This window comes from Corvus kubaryi, unplaced genomic scaffold (genome assembly GCF_017639235.1).
Source record: "Corvus kubaryi isolate FWS band 111438036 unplaced genomic scaffold, C.kubaryi_AGA036_p1.0 136, whole genome shotgun sequence".
NCBI classification, from domain to species: Eukaryota; Metazoa; Chordata; class Aves; order Passeriformes; family Corvidae; genus Corvus; species Corvus kubaryi.
The window spans coordinates 9,147,249-9,175,224 of NW_024580670.1; the positions used below are offsets into that span (position 1 = coordinate 9,147,249).

At 44.7% G+C, this 27,976-nt stretch overlaps 1 protein-coding gene across 3 annotated transcripts in view; it reads right to left on the bottom strand.

Moving 5' to 3' along the window:
• Positions 1-27,710, bottom strand: part of SETD5 (SET domain containing 5) — a 65,925-nt gene extending 38,215 nt beyond the window's left edge. Inside the window, exons 1-2 of one of the 3 annotated variants that reach the window (XM_042016322.1) lie at positions 27,580-27,710; positions 1,622-1,796 (exon numbers count right to left, since the gene is read on the bottom strand). In XM_042016322.1, the coding sequence (XP_041872256.1) occupies positions 1,622-1,692 (71 nt within the window). In that variant the 5' untranslated portion in view covers positions 1,693-1,796; positions 27,580-27,710. The remainder of the gene's footprint in view (positions 1-1,621; positions 1,797-27,579) is intronic. The other 2 variants (XM_042016311.1, XM_042016332.1) reach the window with 2 other exon arrangements.
• Positions 27,711-27,976: the final 266 nt, after the last annotated feature.

Consider the following 27,976-nt stretch of genomic DNA (forward strand, 5'->3'; position numbering starts at 1 on the left):
CAAAGCCTGGAGAATAGAGTCCTGGCAGTCCCAATTTTTAGGGAACAGGCAGAGAAACTAATTCAGAAATCTTCAAAAGCCTTTTTTCAAAGCACTAGAGCCTAGCCTCAAGATGGACCTACAAATTTCTTACAAGGGAGAAGGAAAATGCTTTGCAGAAGGTTTACAGTCAGTCTTTTTGATATTTAAACGCTACAAGGAACACATGCGCAGATACATCTGGCTCCTCTCTCTACCATGCTCAGCTTTGAAAGCAAAGTACATGAGCAAACTATTTAGCACTCTTCCTCCTGTCATAAACAGTTTAAAATTCCTGCATGTTGAGTCTTCAAAGTGCTGCTGTGGGAGAAGCAGGGTGACAAGCAATACTGAATGTTAGATCTTGAAAAGTGAAGGATCACGTAACCACTACAGATGAGCGACTTACTAGATTCTGATTCCCCATTTAAAAACATATAAAAATGTGGGCTTTAGGATGGAATGAAGCATCATGAAGAAGAATGCCTAGAATGGGGCCAGTGCCAAGACAGACAAAAAAGAGCTTTAGCAGTCTTGCAGAGAGTGCGACTGTGTAGTCAAACTCTATGCATAGTCAAATCAGGGTGAGATGGAAGGGAAAAACAATGATTCATACCTTAGCCCACTGCTCTTACAGCTCAAAATTAATAGAGTCTGGAGCAATTTCTGTTCTACACTGATCCATCTGACATGCAGGTATTCGCACAGTAGGTACCTTTAAATAATACATGGGAGAAATCTATCTCCAAAATGTCATTTGTAAATTTTTGTAAAGACATACTACAGCCCGTGCTTCAAAGAAGGATGCAGGCAAGCAGGAGGTAGAAGCACACAGAAATAACTTCAGCCCTCACTCTCGTCCCTGACAAAAACAGTCTTATCCTAGGTTTTAAGAAGAGATCACAATGCAGTATTTCCTGATTTTGAAATGCTCCTGACTCCGCAGAAGCAGAGTCTTTTAAAAGAAATGTAAGTCCCCTCCAACAGGCCTCAGAGATACGGCTGCAGTGAGAGCCCTGCACATGGTCCTGTGGTGGGGACTCCGAAGGATGCTCTCTGAGGCGTGCTCCTTGGAGTCTGCTCAGGGGCAGAAACAAAATAAAGGTGCCTACACAGGCTGGTGCTGTCTCACATCTCCGTCAATCTCCAAAGGTGTCCACAAATCAGTCATAGAAGACTGGTACCAAGTCTGAGCTAACAGGCTCTACTGAGAGGAAGGTTCAGCATGCTGATCCCTCACATTACAGCTGTTGGAAAAGGAGCTGGCTTGTACCTTGCCAACATCAAGCCTGGGTACAGCAAACGCACAACTGCCTGCACTTGAGTATAGACTTACTAGTCAAGCTGATATAAAACCCATGGTTGAGTGTCTCATACTGTTGGAATTCTCCTTTTCCCCATATCCTCTGTCAAACTTACCAATTTCCATAACGCTGCATTTGTTAACACCCATCTCTCAGCCAGTGGTCCACAGCCAGTGGACTAGCAGCCCCTTTCTCCAGAGTGGAGAAAGCACTAGCACCAATCCTACAGCCCGACTCCAGGTCAGCCCTCTGGCACCCTCCCGTTTCTCCTTTCTCCTCATCCGTGGGGTAACACTCACTCCGATCCTGCAGCCATGTCGGAGTAGGACGTATCTGGTGTGGTGACTCCCAGAGGGATTGCAATGCTCATGACGCCCGTCGGGGATCACGGAGTCCAGAGGGCAGCGACTGGCCGCTCCGAGGGCGGAGAGGAGCCGCAGAGCCTCGGCCAACACGTCACGGACATGGGGAAACCTACCAGGGTAGAAACAAAGCATTGCATCTCTGTTATGGGATGAGGTCTCCCTCTATGCCTCTGAAGAAGGCTTTCACAGCAAAGAAAAGCATAAATAGATTTCCATCAGTGACATGCCACATCACTTTTACTTCATTTTTACATGTAGGGCCAGGGAAGAGGTAGATAGATGGTAGTAGTTTGGTGGGGGGTTGGAGTTTTTTTACAGTGGACTGACATGCAATGAGCTGCTTTGCCTTAAGGCTGATAATGGTAGTTCCCCCCTCCCCCAAGTAAACTGAGGACTAATTATCAGATAAGTAATCTATTAGCTCCTTCTGCATATAAGCAGCAGCTGCCACCTATCACCCACAGCCCTCCACCAGCATTTCCTAACTCTTTCCCCAAACAAGCTGCAGGCAAAACCCCACCTCTGAGGACAACTAGACAATGCCAGGGTGGACCCAGCTGAGACCTCTCCCTGGAGATCAGTTTCTATGTGCACTCGTTGGGCCTACAGCACAGGTGACCGGCAGAGCAGCTGTTCCCACACCACCGATGGCTGCCCTGGGCCACGAGGCCCATCCTGGACTCTGCACCGGTGGCTCAGTGAGCCCTGACACAGCGAGCCTCGACTGTCCCTGACACCTCCCCAGGGCAGAGCCACGTCAGACGTCTGGGCGCTGGGAATGCGGCGGGACCATTGGCTGTGCGTGGGGAGCCGGGGTGAGTCACGGCGGCACCGGGGCGCAGCCGCCGGCCGTGCCGGGGAAGCCCGGGCTCCACCTTCGCTGCTGACCACAGCGCTTTGCTACGGCCGTGAGAGAAATCGCCGATAAATGCAGACTTCCAAGGGTCGGATGGCGGCCGAAGGTGAAACGGGATCAGCTCCTCGTTATGTAAATAACCTCAATAACACAGATGAGCATAAAGGAGCTATTATTTTACACAGCTCGAGAGACCCCCCCCCCCACAACACGGGGAGAGGCTGCATTTCTGCACGGAGCAAAGGCAGCTCCAAAACCAAAGAAAAATGGTGACAGCCACCCTCTCTGCACGTTAAACTTTAAGGGCAGCCTTGAATACTTTCCACTGCCTTTCCCCGGCTCCGGCAGCGCAGACAAGCCAGCCTGCTGTCACATGCTCCCCGGCATCTCGGGGCTCTGCCAGCAAACCCTCCTGGGCTAGAGAGAGGCCGTGAGCCAAGTTTTCCTGTGGGTAGTGAATTTCTCACAGGGAACTGCCTTTGGACACCACGGTCCAACCATTGTTTAATGCACAAAACCCCCAGAAACACAAAAACACACACTCACTATAAGGGCAAATGAAGAAGAGTGAGAGTCAGAAAGTTTAAATGCTACATGCTATATTGCCTTTTCCTGTCTTAAAAGGCAGGCCACTTCTCTCGGCACAAGAAAATACCTTCCTTCTTCAGCATACATCCCTATGAGAAATCTTTCAGGCAGTATGACAGGTATACAGCGAATTACAGAAGTAGCACATAAAGATTTCTAAGTGGTCTGTGGCAATTCCCTGTTATGCCCCAAAGCAATGGTCTCACAGGGAGGTGGGAGATGAAAAAGGAAACAGGCAGGACTAAGCTCACAAGCAGTTCCAACCCAAGACAGCCCAGTGTCCTTGAGTGTGTTTTCTGGAAAAAACAAAATTAAAAGAAAAATAAAAGGACCTTTCAGAAGTGTCTTATTTACCCTTTCTGATGCTTGTGACAAGAGTTGTGATTTCTACACTGACACGAGATGAGACAAACTGCTGCTAAAATACAGCTAAAAGCTACAGACATCCATCCCTGCTTCAACCAAGTCACGTTAAACTCTAGCACAAGGTTAAAAGAAGTAAGGCAAGTTCCTCAGTGTCTGAAGCACCCTTCCCTTTAAGGGACATGGAAAACTATTCCTCCCCCCACACCCAGTAATCTTTCTAAATACTTGTTTAGATGTTTTTCCCTCTATCGATCTCTTGCCTTTGCCATGACCATACCCAGCTGGCAGCAGCCCGACATTTCATCAGAATAAATTCCAGCCTCCTGCCTGCCTGTGACTCAGCAGAACTGGAGGATTTCAGGTGCAGCTTCTGGACTAAAGAGTCACAGGATACCTGGTTAATCCAGGAGTAACTGGGACAAGTTTTCACCCACTTCTCATAGGAAACCCTCTTTCTATCAACACTGTACAAATGCTGCTGCACTGGAATGGTCTGATAACTGCCATTTTTGGGAAGGAGATTACTGGAGAAACATGAAATACCAAAACCCGAAAGGTTAAACAAGGCAAATTCCAGTTCAGTCACTTTTGTGTTGACCCAGCAATACTTGCCCAACCATCACCCATGCTCAGATTTTACTGTTTGGTGCTGCTATTTTATGTGTACTTTTGACTCTGACCATGTGACAATTCAAAATGAATTGGTGAGACCAACTTCAAGTGCTGTCCAAGACCACATCACCTTCAAGCTACATTACAGTATGGTCTTCATGAAACTTGGCCTATTAACATGCAAAACATCAGCCAGAAAATGCTGGGGTTGAGATCTCAATGTTCACCTATCAAACTGGTCAATTTCCTGTATATTCAATCCCCAAGGTCCTTCCTACCTCTCCGCCCAAAAATACAGCTGTACAGGAAAAAAAGGTTGCACCCAGTTCTCTCTGCTGCCACTGGACTAAGTTTTAGTAAAAGTCAAAGTCTTAATTCAAATCCAATGAGCATCAGACCACAGCACAAACCTGTCTCCCTTACAACACAATTCTTCTTGAAATCAAATGGAAATGGTAATTTTGATGGCCTAACAGGTAGATAATACTTAGCTGGTTTCGAAAATGTAGCATTTAAAGATATTTTTTCCCCCACATTTGGCACCTACATACCTGCTTCCTTAACCAGTCATACCAGTATAAAGATACCTGGTCTTCCCCAACATCATCAGAACAGCCCAGATGAGCATCCACCCACACAGCCACCCCAGCTGGGATCCCTGGTTCTCACTCAGTGCAGGTCATATGCCAAGGGACTGACCCATCGTGAGTGGCTGCCTTGGCTACACTGTGAATATATGCTATTCAGTTATTTCAGGTAACATCCTGTATTGACAGAAAGGACTGTAATAAATCTAAGCTGGCCAAGAGAAGGTTAAGCAACACCTGCTGCTGTAACAGTGAATTAAATTTTCAGAACTCTGTTTAGGATGCAATGGCTGCAGCGCTGCATTGGCTCACTTCCACAGCCACTGCCATCCATGTACAAATAAAGCAGATGCAGAAAATTTACTGCTGCAAACTCTCTTTATTACTTGTGGTGTTAGAAGTCTGTACTAACAGGGACAATCAAGCATGGTGAGTCAAAGAGCTCACTAGAGCTTCCTCCTTCAAGATGTGGTTGTTCCTGTTTTCACTCGTGTCCCAGTCATACAGACACCTCTGGGCACCCATGGTGTGCAACACTTGGTGACAGACTCTACAAAGTATTTGTGAGCGTCATGAAAAATTCACCCCCAGACAAAAAACTCTGGGCACAGCTTCATAGACTGTATGTGCTACCTAAATTCAGACTCCATCATCCTTTGGTGCTGTTCAGGTGATGCTGTACAATCTCAGGGGGGACAGAACACATCCCTTGCACCCTCCCATGGTCACAGATTCAAGGGCAAAGCAGTTACCAAACAGGGGGAGGACAGAGATTCATGCTGTTCCTCTGCAGGGTCAGTGCACATCTGCGAGTCTGTGTCCACAGAGAGCCTGAAATACTTTACCATTGCGCATCCAGTGTCTTATGCAAGGCCAAGAAAGATAAAAAGGTAACAAGGGTACAAACATATCATGGACAAACTGACAAAAGCTTTTTCTGATTATGCGAAACTTCAACATGTGAGCCAGGGCAGGGAGAATAGGGAAATCACCTCCACGCACACTGATCGCGACCACTTCTTGTTTGGAGATAGCAAAGGAGAGACAAGCGCTTCCTTTATCTCTCTCCACACTTCCCAGCAACTCCAGTTATTGAAGTCCCAAGCTGGAAAGAGATTCCAGACTTTTGACAACCCAGGATTACTAGTGTCTAAACAATAACCACCATCATCTTCTCTATGCTCAGCAATAGGCCTCTAAGTCACCTACACAGGATGAGCTCCCTGTATAATGAGTTGCACATCTTTAAGCTCCCACACCATTACCAGTCATATCAAATTCAAAGCACTTTTTTCTCCTGCACCTCACACTGCCACAGGCCAGTCCAGAGCTGGTGGAAAACTTGTAATAGCAGCTCTGCCATGCAGCCTTCCTTGGCATCCTCTCCATCAGCCTCATCTGGGACAGGAAGAGCAAGGTCTGATAAGTTCATACTTAACACTGTCATCTCCACCAGCGGCAAATCACTTGGCATGTGGAGCAATGTAACAAGTATTATCATCTTAGATTTTCTTCATTCATCTTTCCCTCTGGAAATTTCAGAAAACCATGATCTATGGAACATCTAATGTAAACAAGAACGGTTTCCATTACCATGCTGAAAAATTACCGCTCATCAGCCAGTGCCATTCAAATATGAGCACAGTCCACCTGAGTCCAATCAAGCACTGCCTGTACATCCACAAACCTCATGTCAAGGTCAGATCCTCACAGAAGGGAAAGCACCTTTGGCGCAAACAGAATCAGATAAAGGTTTTTTGTATTTAACAGTTAGCTCAAAAAACCACATCAAATTCCCTGAATTTCAGACATGTTGTTCTATAAGGACATCTACACAGACACAGGGGCAGAGCAGACAAATCCTTGAATCATTTAGCTCTGACTTATTGGGAAACAGACTGCTAAAACTACTTGAACTGTGCCTGAGTCTACCAATACAAATGCTTAGCTCTGCTCTGAAAACAAGCTGGATTCACTAAGCAGCAGGGAAACAAATGTGCCAGTTTTAAAGAATGAAATATTGACATAAGTATTCACTATTATCATTAGATCCATACATCATCTGCTAGTGGGCTGACAAAGCAAGACACCAATTCTATCCCATGGGGTCTGGAAGAACTCAGTCCTAGTCTACAACAGAAAGGATCAAAGTAACAGGCAACACTGGTATTCATTACTAGCTATGCATAGCTATGATAACCAAATTATTGACAAGTATAGCACAATGGTTAAAGATTTCTCTGTCTTAGGCCTTTCTCAAAACTGGCCCCTGGTTTATATGTATGCAACTATATGCAAAAAGAAATGCTTGTTATGTACACATTTTGTTCAGAGTTCATTTTGCTCTCTGGGATCTAGAGAACCTTGACAAAACACCGACAAGCTCTTAGAACAAGAATACAGCATTTTAAAATTGTAAAACGTCAAACAGCAACAATCCAGTGAGACCCGTTCCTGCTTACCACACTTGCAAGAGCTGGAGTCAAAGGTCAGGGAATGGCAAGACTGCTGCTTTTAGGATATGGGTGATTTCAAACACTTTTGGTATCCACGGGCCTATGCATCAGTCAAGTTGTTCCATACAAGATATGAAACCATATTAACAATTCCCATTATTCTTGAAGTGCTCTATGAAAGCACTACTAACTACATCAACACATGTTTATGAATACACCTACTTAGCTAAAGTCGGCACAACAAAGCTGTTCAGTGAAGGCTATGTAAACCACGTTTAAAACTGAGGTATAAGCAAGTTAAACTGATTTTGACAAAATTTGGAAACAGACAGAAACTAAGTAAATTTAATTTAAGAAATTAAACTAGGTTTAACAATTTAAAGACAATTTTCACCATATCTATCCACAGGATTTTATCCGATGAAGAAAACATCAATTTTAGTTAAACTACTCTGTGAACTACACCCTAAGGGACTACAAATGATGAGAGAGCAACTGAGAGAAATTAAATCATCAAGCAGAGAAATTACAAAATGCATTGTCTAGTACTCTCAGCAACTGACCCAAGACTGCAGAAATTACTTCGAAAAGCAAAAAGAATAACCTCAAAACTTTGCTGCTGCTTTGGCAGTCAAGACATTACACAAACCGAAACAAAATCCTGTTTTTCTTTTGAAATCATTAAAGATTTCAGATACTACGATAAAAAATAGAAATTTAATAAGAGAGAAGAAAAGGGCAGGTAAGACTTTGCCTCCAGAAATACCTTCTCCTAAACAATTCAGTCACATTCTTGACAGTTCAATACACTCCAGAGGTGGAGATATCAGACAAGGGTTTGTTTGGACTTTCTTAAAACATCAAATTTGCATCACAGACCCTTACTGGAAAGTTTAAATTATATTGATTTTAAATTGGTTGAAGAGTCTTACGTAAACATAATTCCATAAAAATTCCATATTAGAAAGCAGAAGCAAATTACAGAGTAGCAGTGATTCATGGCAGACCAAATTATTCTGAGGTATGTTTATGTAGAGGTGGCAGGCACACACCAGGGAACTTTGCCTGCACCCCAGGCTGATGAGAAGGGACCTGGCAGCATTTGCATGGTCTGCACACACAGTGTGCTGAGCAGGTGACACAGACAATGTTTTAAAGGAATGACAACAATGTAATGGGAGAAGGACTATCCCAACCAAGAACTTCATGTTAAAGTCCTCGTAACTTTAAGGGTCATGAACAGAGGAAGTCTTCAAGAAAACATCACAACACTACGAAAATTTGAAATAATCAAAATAACATTTAAAGAATAACAGAAATAGTGGAGAAACTCAGAAAAATCCCATAGACTCAAAAAGAACCCCTTTTTATGCTAAAAACGTTGCTTTACAGTGGTTCTATCTCACAGCATTACAAGTCACCGGTGAAGGTAACAAATTCTTCAAACACTGAAGCATTTAAAATTTTATTTTTTATTTTGTATATTTTATTATATTTATTATATTTTATTTTTGAAAATACTGTTCTCTACTATTTTCTGGAAAATATACAGCAATACAAGTGAAAAAAGGATTACACATAAGGCACCATGGTTGAAGATACAAAAATTACTAAAGTACATGAAACAGGAAAGAGGAAAAATATCCCTTTTCTCTTTCAGTTCAACAAACTTTTGATTTTGTGACAGTCATGGGGCAAAACTATTCTGCAGCGCAGGGAACACATCCTAATTGCTATGCTGGTCCTATACTGTAAGGTTGCTGGTCTCTTTTCCCATGAGGTGAAGGAGAACAGTCAAATGTCTGTATGTCACAAAAACGCAAACAAAAAGGTTCAGAACAGAGATTAGATTAAGAGCTTGACAACCAACCTCCAGTGAATCCAGCTGTGGCAGCTGATGTTACTGCTGCGACTGTCTCCTCTAAGTCTTTGCCAAAACAGGTGGCAGGAAGGAAATATTGCCATGTCTCATCAATTGCAGTTGATGCCAAGAAGACTAGACTAAAAGCAGAAACAGGTAAAATACATGTTCCCTTTTAGACACTGCTGTAGGGACAATACATTTCTGCAACAGGGCTGACAATTAGGAACAGCAGTATTGGAAACACCACTGCTCAGTCCACCACACCTTGTCCATATATATCTCTATGTTTTCAGATTCAATTTAAGAGACCTGCCTACACCAGAAAATGGCTACGGATAAAGTAAGACTCAAGATTAATTTAAATAATGTAAATAACTTTGGTTTAATCTTAGCAGACCAAAGTGCTTCCTTGTTCTAAATTTTGTTGCTTGTGGATGCAATAGTATTCGCATGAATGGTTTTATCCATGCAACTATTAAATTTTCCTAAGTAGACAAACCTTAAATTTAAAAGCTTGTCAGACAACCCCCCATGAAAAGAAAAAAACCTTTAGACCTTGAAATTGCATTTTGAAGGTATTTCATAGAAAAAAAGCCTGTACCACATGCAAGGTCAGAGGGAAACTCAGCAATGAAGGGCAGTAACTAGGATCAAATCCAAAGCCAGAGAATTACAGTTCTCATGAGAATTCAGACAGTCCGGAGTCACGGGAAGTTGCTGAATATAGAAGGGGAATCAGCAGAATTTACTGGCACAGAGCAGCATCCCGAACTTACAACCAGTGGAAGGCTAACCACTAACAAGTGGCCAGGAGTAGGACTGCAACCTCCAGTCCCAGTATCGGAAAAAAGATTTCTGCATAATCCCACTAAATACTCTCTGCCTGTGCCTCGAGGTCTCGCTGTACGTCCTTTATACATCTATTTAAGGCCCCCACGTGACAAAGGCTGCCTGCCCGGCCACTCCCCGCCGGGGCAAACAACCCAGCTCCAGAGGAGACTCCAGCAGCGCTTCCAAGACAGACGTTGCATCAGCCAGGTGTGCAGGAAGCGGCGGAGAAAAAGCAGCTGTTGACGACGGGGCTCTCGGACGGAGGCCGCTCCAGGAATCCCATGGAAAGGACGACAGGAAGGAGAGAGACGCTCCGCACACAGAACAAGCTTCATCGGCTTCAGAAAGCCTTTGTGCTGGGGCTCCGGACCTGGCCTTTCTCCCAGAGATGATGCAACACTGAGGAACAAGGTCTGTGCCAGAGAAAACTATTCACAGGCTATGCAGATGGCAACGCAGCCAAAGGCTCTCGGATCAAAACATGCCAGAGCCCCCCAGGCCCGGCAAGCCCCCCCAGGCCTTCCTTCGTGCCCCCAGGATCCTCCATTTCACACTGCAGCCTCGCTCCTAACACGACCCCGGCTTAAGGCAGAATGAAGGGCTTTACAATGGAGAAAAAAAAAAAAAAAAGTGTTTTAAAATCCTGCAAAAATCACAGCTCGTTCTCTGATCTGTTGGGAGGGAAGAGATGGGGAGGAGACGGAGCTCAAAAGCCTCCAATCTCCCACACAGGGATCCTCCCATCACCGCGGCTTGCCAGCGCACGCCTGAGCTCCCCAAACACGTAGGGCAGCTCTGTGCTCGCCGGCAGCCTCGGCCTGCTCTCACACACCAGGAAACCACGCAGGGACTGCCCGGGCAGCCATGGCAACATCACACAGTGTGGCAATTATGGAGCCGCAGCTCCCACGCGAAGGTTCAGCCCTGCTTTCCATTACAGGACTCATTTTGACCCTTCCCCCCCTGCCCAAACCACCACCCCATTCCAGCTCCAACCTGGCCTCTGTGGTTTGTGACTGGCAAGTTTTGCAGCCGTGCACCTGGGCTCGAGATCATGCAAATACATTTTTCTCCGCGTTGTAAGTTACTCCAGGCTTGTGTAACGGCTCTTGTGCCGCGTTTCACAAACACCTGTTTGTCCGATGTGCCTCGAGTGAGAAACCAGGTGACAAAAACACCTGCAACCCGCACCGCACCTGGCAAGAGTCAGATCCATTACTGAGCTATATAATCACTGTTATGCACTAAAATCTAGTGAATTTTACAGGATTTTGGCAATATTCCAGTGCTGTGACAGGTTTCAAGGCTCAGGCCACTGCACTGCCCCACCACATCCCCTTCTCAGGGACATCTTTCTAGGAGACATCACCAACAGTAGCACTTGCCCAGGCACTGGTACCCAGTTGCACTCTTGGTCATCTAAGATGGTTCTGGGACCCCTAGCAAATTCACACATTTCTGGCAGATGTGCTTTTCCCAGCACAAAACCTGTTAGAGAGCAGACTGAGTCAGTAGGACAGTGGTGGAGAGCAACCATGAGGCCCAAAGGCAGCATCAGCCAAAATCCCTTAGCTCCCCTTCTGGGGCTTCCAGCCACTCAATGATGCTGAACAATGTCCAAGAGATGCTCTTTATCGTGTTTCACTTTTCTGGATGAGTTGCATCTCACATTATATGGTATTTTGGCACTGGTAAGATATGCACTGATCCCAAAATGCAGGTACTACTGACACGGCACCGTGGCATGCCCCAGCTCTGCATGTTGGATCCTCCATGAACAGTGGATGTTCACCCAGAAGTCAGATTTACAGAGTAAGACAGCAGCCAACAATATATTGGCCCAACAAGATTTAAGGAATATAAATTTTTTTAAGTCATTTCGGTAAGTTTTTTGTCAAACAATATAATCACAGACTTGCTCTTACAATCACAGAGAAAAACGTGTAATGCTTATTCAAGAAACTCCCAAATATCTACTTCCTAACTGGCGGCAAGAAATGCAAAGCTTGGCAAGACAGTGCTGAGAGCCATGATCACTTTTTTTTGAATAGCCCATTTTTTTATTAACAAGATAAACAGCAAATAATCCAGTAGAACACATTTGCAAAGTAAATGCAGATGACCAGAAATTAGCAGTAGAACACCTGCAACCAGTGACTGAAAAAAGACAAAAATCACTCAAACCTGATTTTTTTCTGATGACTTGCACATAAATTAGTAATTTCTTCCCTTGAGAAGAGCACAGCACACCATCAACCACCTTAACTGCTTGTGGGTGGTAACACAGCAGCATTGACATCAAACAGTTGGCCGAGAGTGCTCACATAGAGCTCACACGAAAGCGATGCTGAGTGAGTGGTTCTGTAACACATCTGTGTAATGCTATCTGCTACCTCCATCTTTTTTGAATGTTAAATTATGAGCAGAGTAATACATTCAAGACATTTTTCATGATTATCATAAATGCAACTAAGCACATGTATGTACAACCACAGGATGAAACAAAAAGGTTGAAATGCAAGAAGTTGCTCAGGTTGAACACACTGACAGCCCTCCTCCACCAGGTCGTCTCCCTCAGCCTCGTGATGCTGTGGAGAGAGGGACAATGACACAGCTGAGAGGGAAGGCAACGAAGAGGGAGATTTCTCTACTCCTAAACTAAGCCCTCACAACCTCTTTTGCGTGCAGCACTTCCTGTGAGCTGCTCCTGCAGGTTAAGGCAGACAGGGCTGTCTGGACAAGGTGAGTAGCAGGGGTTGCTGCACTCGATCTCGAAGATGGAGGTCTTTGCTTTCTCCTGTGTAGTGCCCCAACACGTTCCTGCAGTTTGCTATCCCTCTAGCCCTAAGCAAGGAAACTTGCAGCTGCCAGACAACCTCTTTCCCACTTCAGAAACAGCACAATTTATGTGACAAATTGATAGAAAATGTTCAGAAAATGTTCAGCTGCCTTTTCTTCCATAGGACATAGAAGCATTTTCTTACTGCATAGCTGCAGAGGTGACAGCAATGGGGCTCCTCCCTGACTGGACCTGGAGGAGGAAGAGAGGAGAGGAGAGGCAGGAATGCAGCCACGCAGGAGAAAAGAGCAGCCCAGGTAGCTCAACGTCCTCCTCTGCACAGGCAAGGACGAGCATGCACTCAGGCAGGACCGACCGGGAGAGCTCCACCTGCACAAAGCAGCAGATTTTGAGAGCTACCAGAAGGGAATTTAAGAGCTCTGCATGTCTGCAAAGGCATCTGGAACAAGGTAATCTATGGAAATACAGAAACTTGGCAGCCATCAAGGGAGTGGTGGAATGCACAACTGCAAATAAAAAGTAGAAGCATGATCTGGAGCCATTACCAAACTGAGTCACTCAATTCCCCAGGTGAATTTACAAAGTGATGGACAAGTAGAATTGCTAAAGTACTCTCATTGGATGGCATGAAAACCAGCAAACAAGTGCCATTAGAACACCACTTCTGACAATTATTTAATATTGTTTCAAACACAAATAAACTTTCTGAACAAGTCCAGTTAACTTGAGAGATAAAAGAATATCCTACATTCATTTAAGAATGAACCCTACCAGGAGAGCTTGTGCTTACTCTCAGAGGAATTGTAATCCTATTGCCGTTGTGCAATTTTTTTCATACTGTTTCTAAAAAAGGATGAAAAAGATTTACAGACTTGTGTTGTGGTCAACTGGAATGCAGGAATGCTCATCTGAATACTGTGAGTGTACACAGTTACATCAGGGCTTCTCTGTAGGGGCTTTCAGAAAGCCTTAACCATATCTTAAACATCTGAAGCAACACAGTATGGGAAGGAGCTGTGTTCCAATGATGCAAGCCACAGAGCATTAAATTTCAGAGTTCCCTTTGCATCTTATGTGTGTTATGCAAGGCAGTATCCTAGTGCCAGCTTAACTAGTTCTCCTCTAAATTCATCTTAATTTCATGATCTTGGCTGTGACTGCAAGTTCATGTACCTGAACTTGCTCCAACTGCTCATGGCATGAAATCTTCAAAGATTCTTAAACTCCAGTGTCAGGAAAGGAGCATTATCATATTTTTTTTTTTTTTAAATCACAATATATTTTCACCAGAAAGAAGTTGGGCTTATTGTAAAAGACTAAGATGAATGTTTGTTCCTTTCCCCTTGCCTGTAAACAATTCCAATGTTTAATTGCTATCATTGCTAAGAAACAGTACTTCAAAATTGAATTTGTCTAACCTCAGTTGATATTGCTATGCCTTTGTCAGCAAATCTCACAAGTCCTTTTAGAGAAAGATCAAGTCCTCTCTCAATTGTCTTTTCAATAAGCTGAGTAAGTTGAGCTCCTTTAAACCTCACATCATGACGCTTATTTTCCAGTCCCTGGATCATTTCTGCAGCTGTCCTTTGAATTCTCTCCAAATACACTGGCATTCTTCTTGAAGCATGGAAACCAAAATTCAATTCCAGTATCAGTCTCAACACTGCTGTGTTTATAAGATTACTTATTTTGCTTCACATTCCTTTCCCCCACTTTTTTTTTCTCCTCCTCAATACGCCCAAGAATCACATTAACCCTTTTAAATAAAATAATGGCCCAAGTACAATGTGGAGGCAACAAGCTGTAAAGACCTTAAAGCCCTTTGAGCTACTGCTTTCCAAAATGCTGTTTCACAATTTATAGGTGGGTCTGCAGTTTTGCTGACAAATGCATCACCTTGCAACTGGAAGGATTCACATCTTTTGTTGAAATGTGGCAAACCAATTCAGAGATCCCTAAACATACTTCATTATCCCACTAGCACCTCTCTGATCAAGAATCATCAAATATTTTATGCTATCCAGATAAAAAGAATCTAAAGAGTAGTGAATTAAAATCTGATTTCATCTCACAACCATCTATAAAGCTGGGTGTGTTCTTGCCAAGTTCCAGTCTCAGATATTTCAGGTCTCCACTACTGATGCAATTTTTCCAGCACAAACATTTCCAGTATCAGAGTACAGCCTTCTTCCTCCTATCTTTTGCCCTCTCCACCTAAAACAGACATGTTCCCCCACACCTCCTACACCCAGTCTAACTTGCACTCAATCACTGAATAATCCAGATTTGAAGGGACCACTGAAGGTTTAACTGACTGAAACACTCTCCCTCCCCCCAAAGCAGGGGCCAACTTGGATCAGTTGCTCAGGGCATTGCTCATTTCTTCTCCAGGGCCACTAAGTCTTTGCATAACTATGTATTTTAAGGCCAAAAATAACCTTCTGATGATTTCTCTTTCCACCTAACAAAGACTGGAAAATCTCACCTAGTCATTTTTACACTTGGCATTGCATCTTACATGTGAGCTAGGCCATGTTTGTCAAGCACAGCCTGAAAAACAGTATATGAATTTACCACAAAAACCATGCAATGCATTGTAGCCTTGAGGTCCCCAACTAGCATCAACCCAAGTCATTAAGTCTTCACAGTGAGCATAGTGTATTTGTAGTTCTTATGAAAGAAAGTGTAAAACTTCTTTTTAGAACTAAAACTACATCAAACACTTTCTCAGAAGCCTTTGAAGAAGGTTTCCAACTACCCAAGTGAAGCTCAGCTCCAAGTACCCCTCCTAAGGAGAACTTCCCCTGCATACCTATGTGACTGAAGATGCCAGCTTCCCCAGTTTCATGAAATGTATTAATGGCAAATGTATTGATAGAATTTTAAATGCCATCTTCTATGTCCACAGTCACAAGATTTATCAGCACCTCTCTTTATCAATACATTTATTTAACAACGCACTCACAACACGTTTCCTTGACTACCTAAACAAGGCTGTCCATCATCCCTTAACTAGCACAGAATATCTCAACTCACACACGCCAGTTCCTACAAAGATTACAAGTTCCTGCTTGTCACTAAGAAAAATCTCCCCCACCCCTCCAAAACCTCCATAATTATATAAACAAAGGATTTGTGTGGAAACACATTTATCCATATAAAAGCATGTCATAATAGTCAAGTTATCCCCCTTTCCCTGAAGAAGAGCTATGTGAAATCCAAGTGACTAAGAGCAGGGCCACATGTAATGTAACAGCATGAACTACTACACTGAAATTAGAGACATTAGCCAAGATCCTGTGATCTCCTCACCTTACATTCTTCCCTAAACATCAATTTTTGGCCCTGTCAGAGATGAACAAAACCTTCAGTCTGATTCAAGAGAGCCACCCTTGTTCTCACGTTACGTTCTCTGCTCTCCTGTCTGGAATTATTAGTGCTGTATTCTCTGCCAACAGCAAGGAATCTCTTTAAGCTTGAAAAAAATGTGGAACAGAATAAAATAAAAAAAATCCCATCACATGAGTAAATGAGGCTTGACAGTATGATGGATGCTGCAGGTTCACAAGTATGAAGGTACTCCTAAGATGATGGCTTGCGCCTGTTACAGCTTCACATCTTCACATAAGCATAAAAGGTTTGCCGCATTCAGGAGGGAGATGCTCAACTATTTATATTGGATGCATTTTATATAAGACTGAAGATGACTAAGTCACAGCTGGACAGATTATGTTCTAGAAACAAGCTATGCGTTCCTCCCTGTACCTTAAACAACAGCATTTCTTCATCTGCATCTTTTCTCCTTTCTCTTTCAAACACAAGATGCTGAATTCTCACAAGAAAAAAAAAGCAGACAGAAAATATTCAGGGCAATGTGCTTTAACCGAAAGGAATTTCACATGCCCCACTCATCATAGGGCTAATTTGATTTTGTCATTATGGAAAAACTGAGAACTATCGAGACCTCAGCTGGGAAACAGTTGGATAAGAGAATGGTCTCAACACAGGAGGAAAACAGCACAGACAGGAATTATCTTCCTGAATAATGCAGATAGATTTTGTGCACACTAGACATCTAAACACTGTTTGGCAGAGTACTCTGAAGGCCCCCTCACATAGCTTATCGGTCCTGTGGCTACAAATCGTAGCAACGTTGTTCATAACCCAAACTACCCTGTAGCATTACAAAGCTAGTGAAAACAGGCAGGAAAAACACCCTGGCTCATATTACCATGCTTCCCCATCATCAGCTCATAGAAATACTTTCACCTGTATCCACTACATAATGCACTCCTCACCACATCTACTAACAGCAGTATTAAAACCACTGACAGCTTTACTGAAAGAACCTGAAGATACATAGAGAAGGAACACAACACTACAGAACATGGACATGTAGGCAGAGGTGACAGCTAGCGTGGGTGAGAGAGCTACCTAAAACTGCAACTTGTACCACTAGACCAGAAGCCAAAAAAACCCCAAACCAAACATGTTGTACCTCCACAACTGCCTATAAGATGTCCTATGCAAGCCAATTCCTTTTTTGTGCCTTCATTTTTTAATCAGTAAAACCAAAATACCACTCCTGAGATGTCACAAGCAGTGTTTTTAGACATGAAAGCCAGGGCTTTATCTAGTTCGAAGCAGAACAGGAGTGGGGACACATTGTCTTGCCAGCATTTCATCTTGAACTTTTAGGGGGCAAAAAGCACCTGAAAAAAATTTCAGTCACTGTGGCCATTTCACATGTTTCATTCCTGTCAGTAAAGGCTAAGGACCCACACGCTCATCCTGGATAAGAAGCAGCAGACTCCAAAAATCAGCGATGATCAGTTTAACTGTAGAGATTTTAACCTAAGCCAAATTATACCTCTTCAGTACTAACAGAATTCCATAGAAAGTCCCATTGTTCAAGATTAATTTCTACATTTTAAACTCATGTACCATTTCAGTAACAATCATCTCTCAACAACTTCAGCAAAAAGTTTCCATCATTTTTTAAATATGTGTCAAGGCCATTTTTTTCCTCCTTCACAACCTTCTCTTCATGTAAAACCGAAAATTTTAGAATTCCTTTCAAGTATTGCCCCAGCCCAGTGACTCTCATGGGAACAGACTGCTTCACTATTACTCAGGAAAAGGAATGACGCCTAAACTCTGATACTGGAAGAGCAACAGAAAGCTACAAACTTTGCTTACAAGAACAGTCTGCTTCCCATCCATCTCTGCTGTGCGACATTGTTTAAAAAACAAAACCAAAACAAACTACTTTTCAAGCAAAGGATTTCACTAAGAGGGTCCTGGTTACACTTTCATACTGTTCTGCAAAAACCATAGAACTTACATCAGCATTTGGACATCCCATTTCATTCTCCCTGAGATCCTCTTTCCATGTGTGATTCAACAAATTTCTGCTGACCAGTTTCAAGCTGACAGTCCCAAGCTGCACCCAAGAGAGGCTTAACTAATGACTGCAGGTTTCAATGCACAGTCTCACTTTTAGAACATGCTAGTGCTTTATTCTTTATTAATTTATTACTGCTGTCTGCATATGTAAGACTTAGAAATGCAGGAGCAGGAAACAGGAACTGTGACACATCAATTTCAACTCTTATGTTGCTCCCTGGCAGCTTGTGGGTGAAGTCTTTTCCCAGTTTGTGAGTTTTTCATCTTCTTACAAATTCTGTACCTGAACATGTCATAAAGGATACTTTGAACCTGCAGTGGCCAAAGAGAATCCACCGAGATCAAACCTGTGTTGTCAGATGCAAACAATCCTGTGCTCAGCTTCTTGACTTTGACTGACCCACACCATGCTCCAAGTGTTTCAGGAGCTAAGCTGGAAAGGTAGCAAGCACCACTCTTTTAGCAGTGCTAATGGTGATTTCCATAGGTGTGAAAAGAACGACAACAGCCTGGGAGTTGGGCATCCAAGTGCCTCCCACCTCAAGCAGAGCAGGCAAGAAACAGCCCCTCCAAACAGGACCACTGCAGGGCAGCGTTAAGATATTTCCTTTGTGTATCTCACAAGTCACAGCTTTAACCTCAGCAGAGGTCTTCCTACTGGTAAGTCACGTATCTAAAGAGACAGATTTGGGATGGCATACCCCAAAACGCAATGTCTTAGTAAAACTTTCCTCCTCCTGCCCAGCCAGTGCCACAGATGAACGATGTGTTCCAACCCTGAATCCTTATCCTGGGGCACAGGCAGGGAGCAGACACAAGTGTTCAGATGGAGTCTCCAGAACTCTCTGTACACATCACCCCAGTGCTCACCTAGGCATTCAGCTGCCACTCTGCAAAGTCAGAACAACCGCTGTCAGCGGTAAAGATAAGACAGCACATACACTCTGCTTAGTTCCCTTATGGCAAAATGATTGATTTGGGGCTATTTGCAAAGGTTTTCATTAAATAAAAGATTACCCTTGCAACAGATGAGATTTCTTGCTTATGAGACATACTGCTCACACCCATCATGAATTTTTTTTGCACAGCAATACGCGTTTGGAGATGTCATGACATGCTAACATTTAAATACCTTTATTCAAACACAAATAGCCAAAATGCTGCCTCAAGTTCTATTAGACCAAGTAGTCTCACTAGGTATGAAACAAAACCTCAGCTCACAGTGAGCAGACAGAACAGCACACAACAGGATCTGCAGTGCACACACAATTGCTTTATGTCAAATTTGCTATAACCAAGTTTTCCATATTAAAGAAATAGGATTGAAGTTTCTGCTGCAACTGGCCTTGGCTGAATTACATTTTTGTGTTGTTCCACTCATACTATATATATTTTCAGTGAAGTTATATGGAATTCATGCCATGATCTTTTTTTTATACATTTGACAGTGTATCTTCAGTAATTTGTAATTTTCTGCAAACCTTGAAGAATTTCACTACCCATTAACAACTGGCAAGTAAATACAAAACAGAGACTTTCCAATTGCTAGGTTAAAAAAAAAAAAGGATAAGAAACATTGTGTGGTGCATTTACTTACACAGATTAGTAACACTTTTATACTAATTAACTTTTTGCCATCTTCCCAAACGAGCCATCACTCCAGCTTTCAGCGGTACTGACTTTCTGCAGAAGTGTACTTACAAGAATTTACTATTTTGAAACAGTTAAGAACCAAGCTTAGGCTGTAACACTTCTCCACTGTCAGAGATCAAGCCTACATTAAAACTCACATCTGACTAGCTTCTCAAACAAACAAGAGCAGATGAAGGCAAGACTACACCACCAATTTTCAAGCAGGGAACTAAGGGCTTGTCTAAAGAAAGCACTCCACACACAGTGATCAAGGGCACAAACTCACGGAATGGCAGAGATTTGTCAGCATGCAGTGGATGGTGGCTCACTCTCCTTTCAGAGGAGTGTGAAGTTACAGGGGACAGCCTGAGCTGGCTGCGCTGGGTGCGGCACCAAAAGGCGGAGACCCTGTTCCCCTTCTCCGGTCCCCACCACATCCTCTGCACTTCCACCCATATGCTCTCCCCTATTTATTTTGTATGGGCTCTGGATGCCTGACAAATCTCTCAGTGAGCCAATTCAGTTCACTATCTTGGCAAAAAAATAATCCAGCAAAACCCAAAACATAAAATAACCCCAACACAGCTTTCTGCTGGGTTAGCAAGCTGAAGCAGTTCAGAAAAGGAATCCAGCAGGAACCAGAGCTGGCAAACAGAAAAGGCAGAACTCCCTGTTGGGTGAGAGAGCAAGGGGGAACAAAACTTCCCCCATTCAGCAGCAGAGCAGTTGGATATGCTCAGCTGTCTCGTGTAACTTCACCTGGAGTAACCTCGCTCGCAGGGTGCAGTTCTGCAATAGTTTCAAGCTGACTTCAGCTGGCACAGCTTCAGTGCAGCCTCCCCATCCCTCCCTGCACTGGTGCTAACCTGACCCCACAGTCAAGCAGTTCAGGCAGAAGCCAGCAGAAAACTCTTCTTTCAAAAATGAAATGCACTTGTTTTCTGAATGGTAGCCTTCCTGAATAGTTCACTACTGGGGCAGGCATGGGCCAGAACAGAGGCAAAAGTGACACTGGGAAGAACAGGGCTGTCAGCCTGAACTGCCATGGAACACTGTTATGCACCAAAAACCTGCACAAAGCTGTACAATGTATATACAGTGAGTAACAAACACCCATTCCAGTTTAACACACAAATTTCCATATACAAGCAAACCCTGAGGTGGAAATTAGAAGAACTGCACAGCAAAGCGAGTCTGTGACAACCTCAGAACCTGACTTTCACACTACAGTATCCTTGTTCCCTCTTAACTTCCAGGCCATCTTGAACCCCAGCATTCTTGAAGTTCATAAAACTGCAAGAGAACTTTGAACCAGCAAGCCAGTCTCCTCTACAGTCAAGCACAGTCTACTTAACTCCATCAAGCAGTCATCTTTTCTTCAAAGGTTCACTTTAGCTGTAGTTATACAGGAAGCTTCCAGATCTTTGCTGTAGCAGAAGTTAATCTACAGCCACATTACTGAAAGCATTCTTGTAGCGTGATTGTAAGTTATTCCAATTCAACACCACTGAAACACAGCAAATAATGTTTTAGTGTCTTTAGTTAAAGGCCACACAAATGCAAAAGGCTTGTGTACTCTTCCAAGTATCTATAAATTGATAGTGTAGCTCAGGTTGAGACATGCCATTTTAAGGGCTCCATGTTGAACCCCCAGGGCACTTCAGCTTCCCAAATCACTGGTTCTCAAACTTTTCCCAGTGTATTCCTTCCTGCCTACAAGCAAGGATATGTTCTCACCTCCTCACTCTCTCCCATAAAAACATTTAAGAACTGCTCTTTGGCAGCAGTTTCCACACCAACATCCTGCAGGGGTTCCAGTCCTAAAGACTGACTTAAAGCATTCCCAGAAAGATGTAATTTGGGCAGAGGCAGGGTTGGGAAACACAACCACACTGAAAAATATGCCCCTATTCCCATTCTCTGCACTACCTGGAGCTGTGATGAGAAGTTTCAGTCTTCCTGGTCCTCTCCTTCCACCAGCTATCACCTCTGCAGCTCCCATATTCTGCTCCCAGAAGCAAGAAGCGACTTTCTGTCCTACAGACTGACCAACACTGTCTTACGTGGGCTTCCTTACCCAAATATGACCATCAACATAATCCTCAGAAATTCTCTGCCACTTATTTTCATGATTCAAAGTCATGCAAAACCAAGAGACCACATTATCTGATGCCAACGAACTAAAACTCCAAGCTGCATCCTGACTTTTTTTTCCTTTACTGAATCAGTAGCAGCAGGCATGTTCTGTTGAAAAGTTTGGTGACAGGGTCTCACATGCCTTTCCTATCAACAACTTGCATTTCAAACTGCTTGCTTTAAAGTCAAGAGGATTCTTCTCAGTATCAGAACTTCAAACTGTTTTCTGGGTTGCTGGCACGGTCACTGAAAACATTTTGTCCTGTAAATCAACAAGGCTGGAGAAGAAAACCCTGGTATGAGTTCTGTGAGGACAACAGGAATAGGCCTGAGTCACTAAATGAGCAGCTACCAAATCCAGACAATATCTTCTTGTCAATGTGTATGATTGCAATTGTAATCATGCTCTAAATATGAACACATCAAAAGCACCGTGACCTTTCTACTATGAAATTACTTCAAAATATTCTGGGGCATTTTGGTTTTAAAGCTAACTCACATTCAACCTCAAAAGGCTGCTTGTAAGTGAAAAAAAAAAAACCACCAAAAAACTAGGTTTGTTTAGAACAGGATGAAAACAGAAAAGTTTGCTGCCTTGAAAACTAGATAGATCTGAGTGTTTGGGATACCTCCCCTTTGCTAAACTTAGCCCTTCTGTGACCCTCAGGGAGGAATGCAAGACCTGTCTACGTTATCAAGTTTATAAGGATTACACTTTAGCATAAACAACAGATCATTCCTGAACTTCACTCTAAAAGCCAAATTCCTGACCATTTCTCAATGCCACTCTTCTATGTTCCTCTCTCTTCATTCCCCCTTTTTTCTTCGTGTTTGGTGAATGTGGGACTATTAGATTCCTGACCACAAAAGAAATTACTTCTCCCGCTCACTAAAAGCTTGCCACTCAAACTGCTGACAAATCCTCCCACATTTTTCCACCTTTGAGTCTGAACACATCAGTACACTTTGCTGAATATTTCCCATACTGCTCATTAAAATAATTGGGGTTTGTGTGTGTTTGGCAGGAGGAAAATAAAACTCACAAGAAAGATTTTCTTTCTCAAATATATTATTTAAAATATAGTTTGTTTGTTCTATGTGTTTCAACATTTAAATTACATTTAAGGATCAGAATGACGCAGATTTACAATTTAAACAACCATATTGATGCTCCTATAGGATTTGTGGCAAGAAAAACTAGCATTAGGGCTATTATTCACTGAAGATTTCTTTTTTTGGGCTACAGCTTTTCAAGTTCAGACTCATCGGTTGAAGTGAGGGAAAAATCCCTTTAGCTATTTTTGTTACAGGAAAATACTACTTCATCACTGGCTTGGGTGGGGGAAAGGGGGACGATGAACCAGAACCTCCTGACTTGTCCTGTAGATCATCCTTCAAGACAAAGAGCATCTTTGCTAATTATAGAAGAAAAAAAATTTAAACTAGCAGCAGTTGAAAAACTGTTTCGCAGCATGCTCAGTGGGCATTAGCTGCGATTTCAGCAGCTTAGCAAGTCCCACCCCTGCGTGAGCTCAGCGGGGAGGCCTGGAGCACTGCACATTCTCCCTGCTCAGCAGGGACAGGGGCCGCAGCTCGGCTGATTTGCTACAGGAATACTGGAAAATTGCCACCAAAATAGCAAATCCTGTGGAAAAAAAAAACCCCAACCAAGAACCCCCCAGCAACTTCAATAAGGAATTAAAAGGAAAAAGTGGAAAAAAAATCTCAGCTCACACGGTTTCAAAATGCTAAACTGTTGCTGCATTATGATCTGGTGCTATTTCCATGATGAAAATAAGCAAAAGGTTTAGGTTAAGCCAGATTTACAGTTACAAACCCGTCCCTAACAATGCAAGTGCAAACTTACTGTGCACTAACTCTTGCCACAAGTCGGTCATGGGAGCCAAAGACTGGCTGTAGTATCTGTAACAGCTGTAATATCCATAGCTATTTTTCTTTTAATTTGGAAGAGGGGAAAAAAAACTAAATAGACAAGTAAAACACAACAAAATCTTTATTTTAAAATCAAATAGCAGCTTAAGTTTCATAGGGGCAACTGAGACTTAGCTCACATGCTATACATTTACACACATGTTTAACACTTTCAACTCAAGCACTGCTACTACATCTTGTACACATAAAGAACACTTCGCCTATTGCAGTCTTTCTCATACACTGCACACAACACAGCATTTCATTGGCAAAATTTCAGAGTTACACACACAAACAGCACCAGAGTAAAAACACAAATGTGCTTTTGTAATACAGTAATAATGTCATGAGAACAATGATTTTTGAATTTTCAAACCTCTGAACAGTCATTATGTTTGTTTTAGTATTGCCAGAATAGAAGAAACATTTTTATCTCATCACATCATTCAACACAAGTTTGTAAAAGTCTGATCATCCAAAATGAGAGAAAGCATAGACTGGACAGACGAATAAATTACATGGCTGGGACATCACACATTTAGCTCTCCCTTGCACACTTTGCACCTAGAAGTTTGAATTTAATTTTTTTTTTTTTTACTTCAAGGAACATTTGGAAAATTTAAATCACTGATTGCTGGTTGGGTTTTCTCCTCCCAGAAAAAAAGAGCATAACTTTTGCATGTTCTGAGATTCCAGTTCAATGCCATCTTTTTCCTGTGTTTTTTTCATCTTTGACCTATTAGTTTTAAAATAAAATCTTGCTGTAACTGAGGATCTTTCTAAAAAGTGACTTAAATGTACATCACCCCACCTTGCAGTGGGGAAATCTCAGACAATATCATCTAAGGAATATTACTTTCAGGTCACTTGGGATATGACAGTAAAACGAAGAGCCAGGGCCTTGTCAAAGCGGTGCCAGTTATCCAGCAGAATGTGAGGCAATGGACCAATTTCCCATTATAACCTACACAGAGACTGTAAACAGCCTACAGAGAGACTGTAAACAAAGACTAAGGGACCATGAAGACCACTTTCTGTATTTCATCAAACCAAGGAGCAGGTTTCATACTCACAAAATCCAGAGTTCAGTACTGGTGTCACTCCAAGATAGGCAGCAGATGACACCTCCAGGCCCAGAGACCGATGTGTTTTAGGGGGGTTAAAAGTTGCTCACCCCACCTTGTGAGGCAATTTGGGTGCTACAGATCCTCAAATATAAAAGCTACTCAGTGTTTGGCAACTACCACATGATTGCTGCCAGTCAAGCGGATTTAAGGGCATATTTTAATCTCTTTCACATTATTCTGGTCCTGGAATTTTTTGCTTTGAGCTGATAGTAATTCTGAGTTGGGTAACTCAGGCCAGGGCAAGGGGCTCCCCATGATAGGTGTTAGTTTACAAAGATGGTAGTGTTTTCTAATGCTAATGTATTCCCATGCTGCATACCTCAACTAACAGTTTCATCTCTAACAATTGCACTGGAATATGCTGATAGCTCCAACTCGACAGCACAATATCATACAGACAGCGGCCAGTGCCAAATGGTTAGTTAAGCAGATAAGAAAGGCACTCATTCTTCCTGGAAAAAAAAAAAAAAAAGGAAGCTATTGCAGTCAGGCAGACAGAGTGTGGATGGGAGCTGGCAGATTCCACAATACAGAGTCACGTCAAAAATGGCCTCCTGCAAACTGTTCCTTCAAGCATTTGAGTCAACCAAAAGGGAGGAATCTTTCCCATTATTCACAGGAGTTTCACCTCCCTATTCCACAGCAGAGCAACATTTCCTATACATTTTGACATACAAGCACATAAGAAGCTCAGAGAATAAACTGTACTCTGCAGCAGAGGGAAACTCCTCTCCCCACTTTCTGTTTCCAGTCCCAAAGTTGAGTTGGGCCTTTATTTTGACAGTTCCCTGGTCTGTGAATGGAAAATCCCTCCTCAGCACTAGCAGGCTGGTGTCTGCTGCACACACCCACTGCACACAGCAGAAATTCCAGTCAATAAAGGCAAGTGGGGCCCAGGCGCTGGAAGGGGAGGAAGGAGACATACAAACAATAAGAAAAGCATCTGGCTCTGTTACTGGCTAGGAAGGAGACTGGAGTTCAAAAGAGACACAACTGCAGCCTTCACTTCACAGGAAGATCATATCAATTCTCACTGCCCTACTTTTCACACAGACCAAAATATGTGGAAAGGGTAACTCAGGGTTTCCAACCCACACTTCAATGCAATTCCATTAACTCAAGAACAGCGATGAAACCCACCTTGGACGTTTTTGTCCCACAGGACCAAAACACACCCCTATTCCTTCTTTAGGCCTGTGGAAACGGCCCAAAAAGTAAAGCCCTTTGCTGAACGTGAGCCAGCCATCCCTCCACCACCACACTAATGGAGGCTGCTCTGCTGTCCTTCCCTGGAGATAGCAGCCAAGTCTAGTGAAGCTTCTCTCATAGCAACCAGAGCTCCAGAGCCAACAGCAGCTGCTGTCACTGCCTTCAACGCTTACCCACAGGATCCAGAGCACAGCAACACCCTCCTCCCTGCACCTCTACAGCAAAAAAAAAAAAAAACCCAGAAGGCTGGCAACAAGATGACTTCCTGGGTCAACCACAAGAAGCAGAAAAAAAGAAATCCTAGTATTTCCTATACAAGTGAAAAGAGGAATCTCTGATTGTTGAAAAAATAAGAAATTCCTTTTTTGGATTTAGATTCTGGCAGCAACACCCAGCCATGGTGGGGGCAACTGCCTAAAATCCATAATGTATTAGCACACCATCAGACACCAACATCAAGTTCTTCTCTCACCCAAGGAGAGGGATTCGCCCCCAACGCTCTCATTACATCATGGCCCGAGCCCGCAGCAGCCACAGGAGCTCTGCAGCACCCCGTGACCTCTCCAGCCCCGCAGAACACCCTCTTCCCCCCCAACAGCACACCCAGGATCTCAGCTGGTGTCAGAGGAACACGAGGACACGGCCGGGAAGGGCCTGCGAACCCCCTTTCACTGCCTCACCCATTTCCCCGCTTCCAGAGGGCCACACGCGGCCTCGCCTCGCTCCCTCCCCCCGAGACGGCGAGACACTGCCCGGCGCCGCTTCCCCACTCGGCCCGGCGGTGAACTCCGGTCACCGGCACCCAAGGACGATCTGCCGGGCGACAGTGACCTTGCCAATGCCGTCGGGAGTCGAAGCGGGGCCGGGGCGCGGGTAGGGCGGCGGGGAACCCCCCCTGTGGCGTCGGTGGCGAGCGAGGAAATGCGGGAGGATCCGCGCTGCAGCCGCCGGCGCCGGGAGCGGGGGGTTACGGAGGAAGGCGCCGCACGGGCACCATGAGAAAGCAGAAAATGCAGGTCAAACACCGCCTCCCCCGAGGCCTGGAGAGGCTGGCGGTTCGGGGCAGGCAGACGGGGCCCGGAGGCTGCCCCGAGCCGGACAACGACCCCCGCGGCCCCTCGGGACAATGCGGGGACACGGGAGCGCGGAGAAGGCCAGGCTGCAGCGGGGCTTCCCCGGCGCTCGCCTTCACCGACAAAGCGCCGCTCCAGCCGCAGCCCCGGCCCCGGCACTGCACCGGCCACCAACGTCCCGAGCCCGCGCACCGCCGGGCCCGCCATGACGTCCGCACACCGAGCCGGACTGGGTCAGCTCGGGCCGGGCCTCCGGGGGCACGGCGGGGCGCTGCCGACCGGGCTGCCAAGGCAGCGCAGAGCAGAGCGTCAGGCCGCGAGCCGCGCCAGGAGACCCCGCGGCCGCCCGCCCAGCCGCCCGCCCCAGCGTTCCCTCCCGCCGCCGGGTACGGCCGGTTCCCGCCCGCCCGCGCCTACCTGGCCGGCCCGTTCCCCGGGCCCCTACGCGGCACCAGGCCCGGCTCGGCGCCACGGCGTGTCCCGGGCAGCCGGCGAGAGCGAGCGCTCGGCCGCAGCAGCGGCGGCCCCTCCCCCGGCAGCGGCGGCGGCTTCTCCCCGGGCCGGGCGGAAACGGCACTAGGCGCACGGGGATTCCCGGCGCCGGCGCCAGGGGCGCCCCGGGCACGCCCACCCCGCTTCCCGTTGGCTGTCACGGCGCCGCGTCCCGCCCCGCCGGGGCGCCCGCCGCCGCCACCGCCCCGCCCACCCCCCTTCGCCATTGGCGAGCTCTCCTCGCTGCCCCGCCCTTGCTGCGGCCTCATTGGGCTCCACGCGCCCGCCCCGCCGCGCGCCCCACGGTCGCGGCGTCCCATTG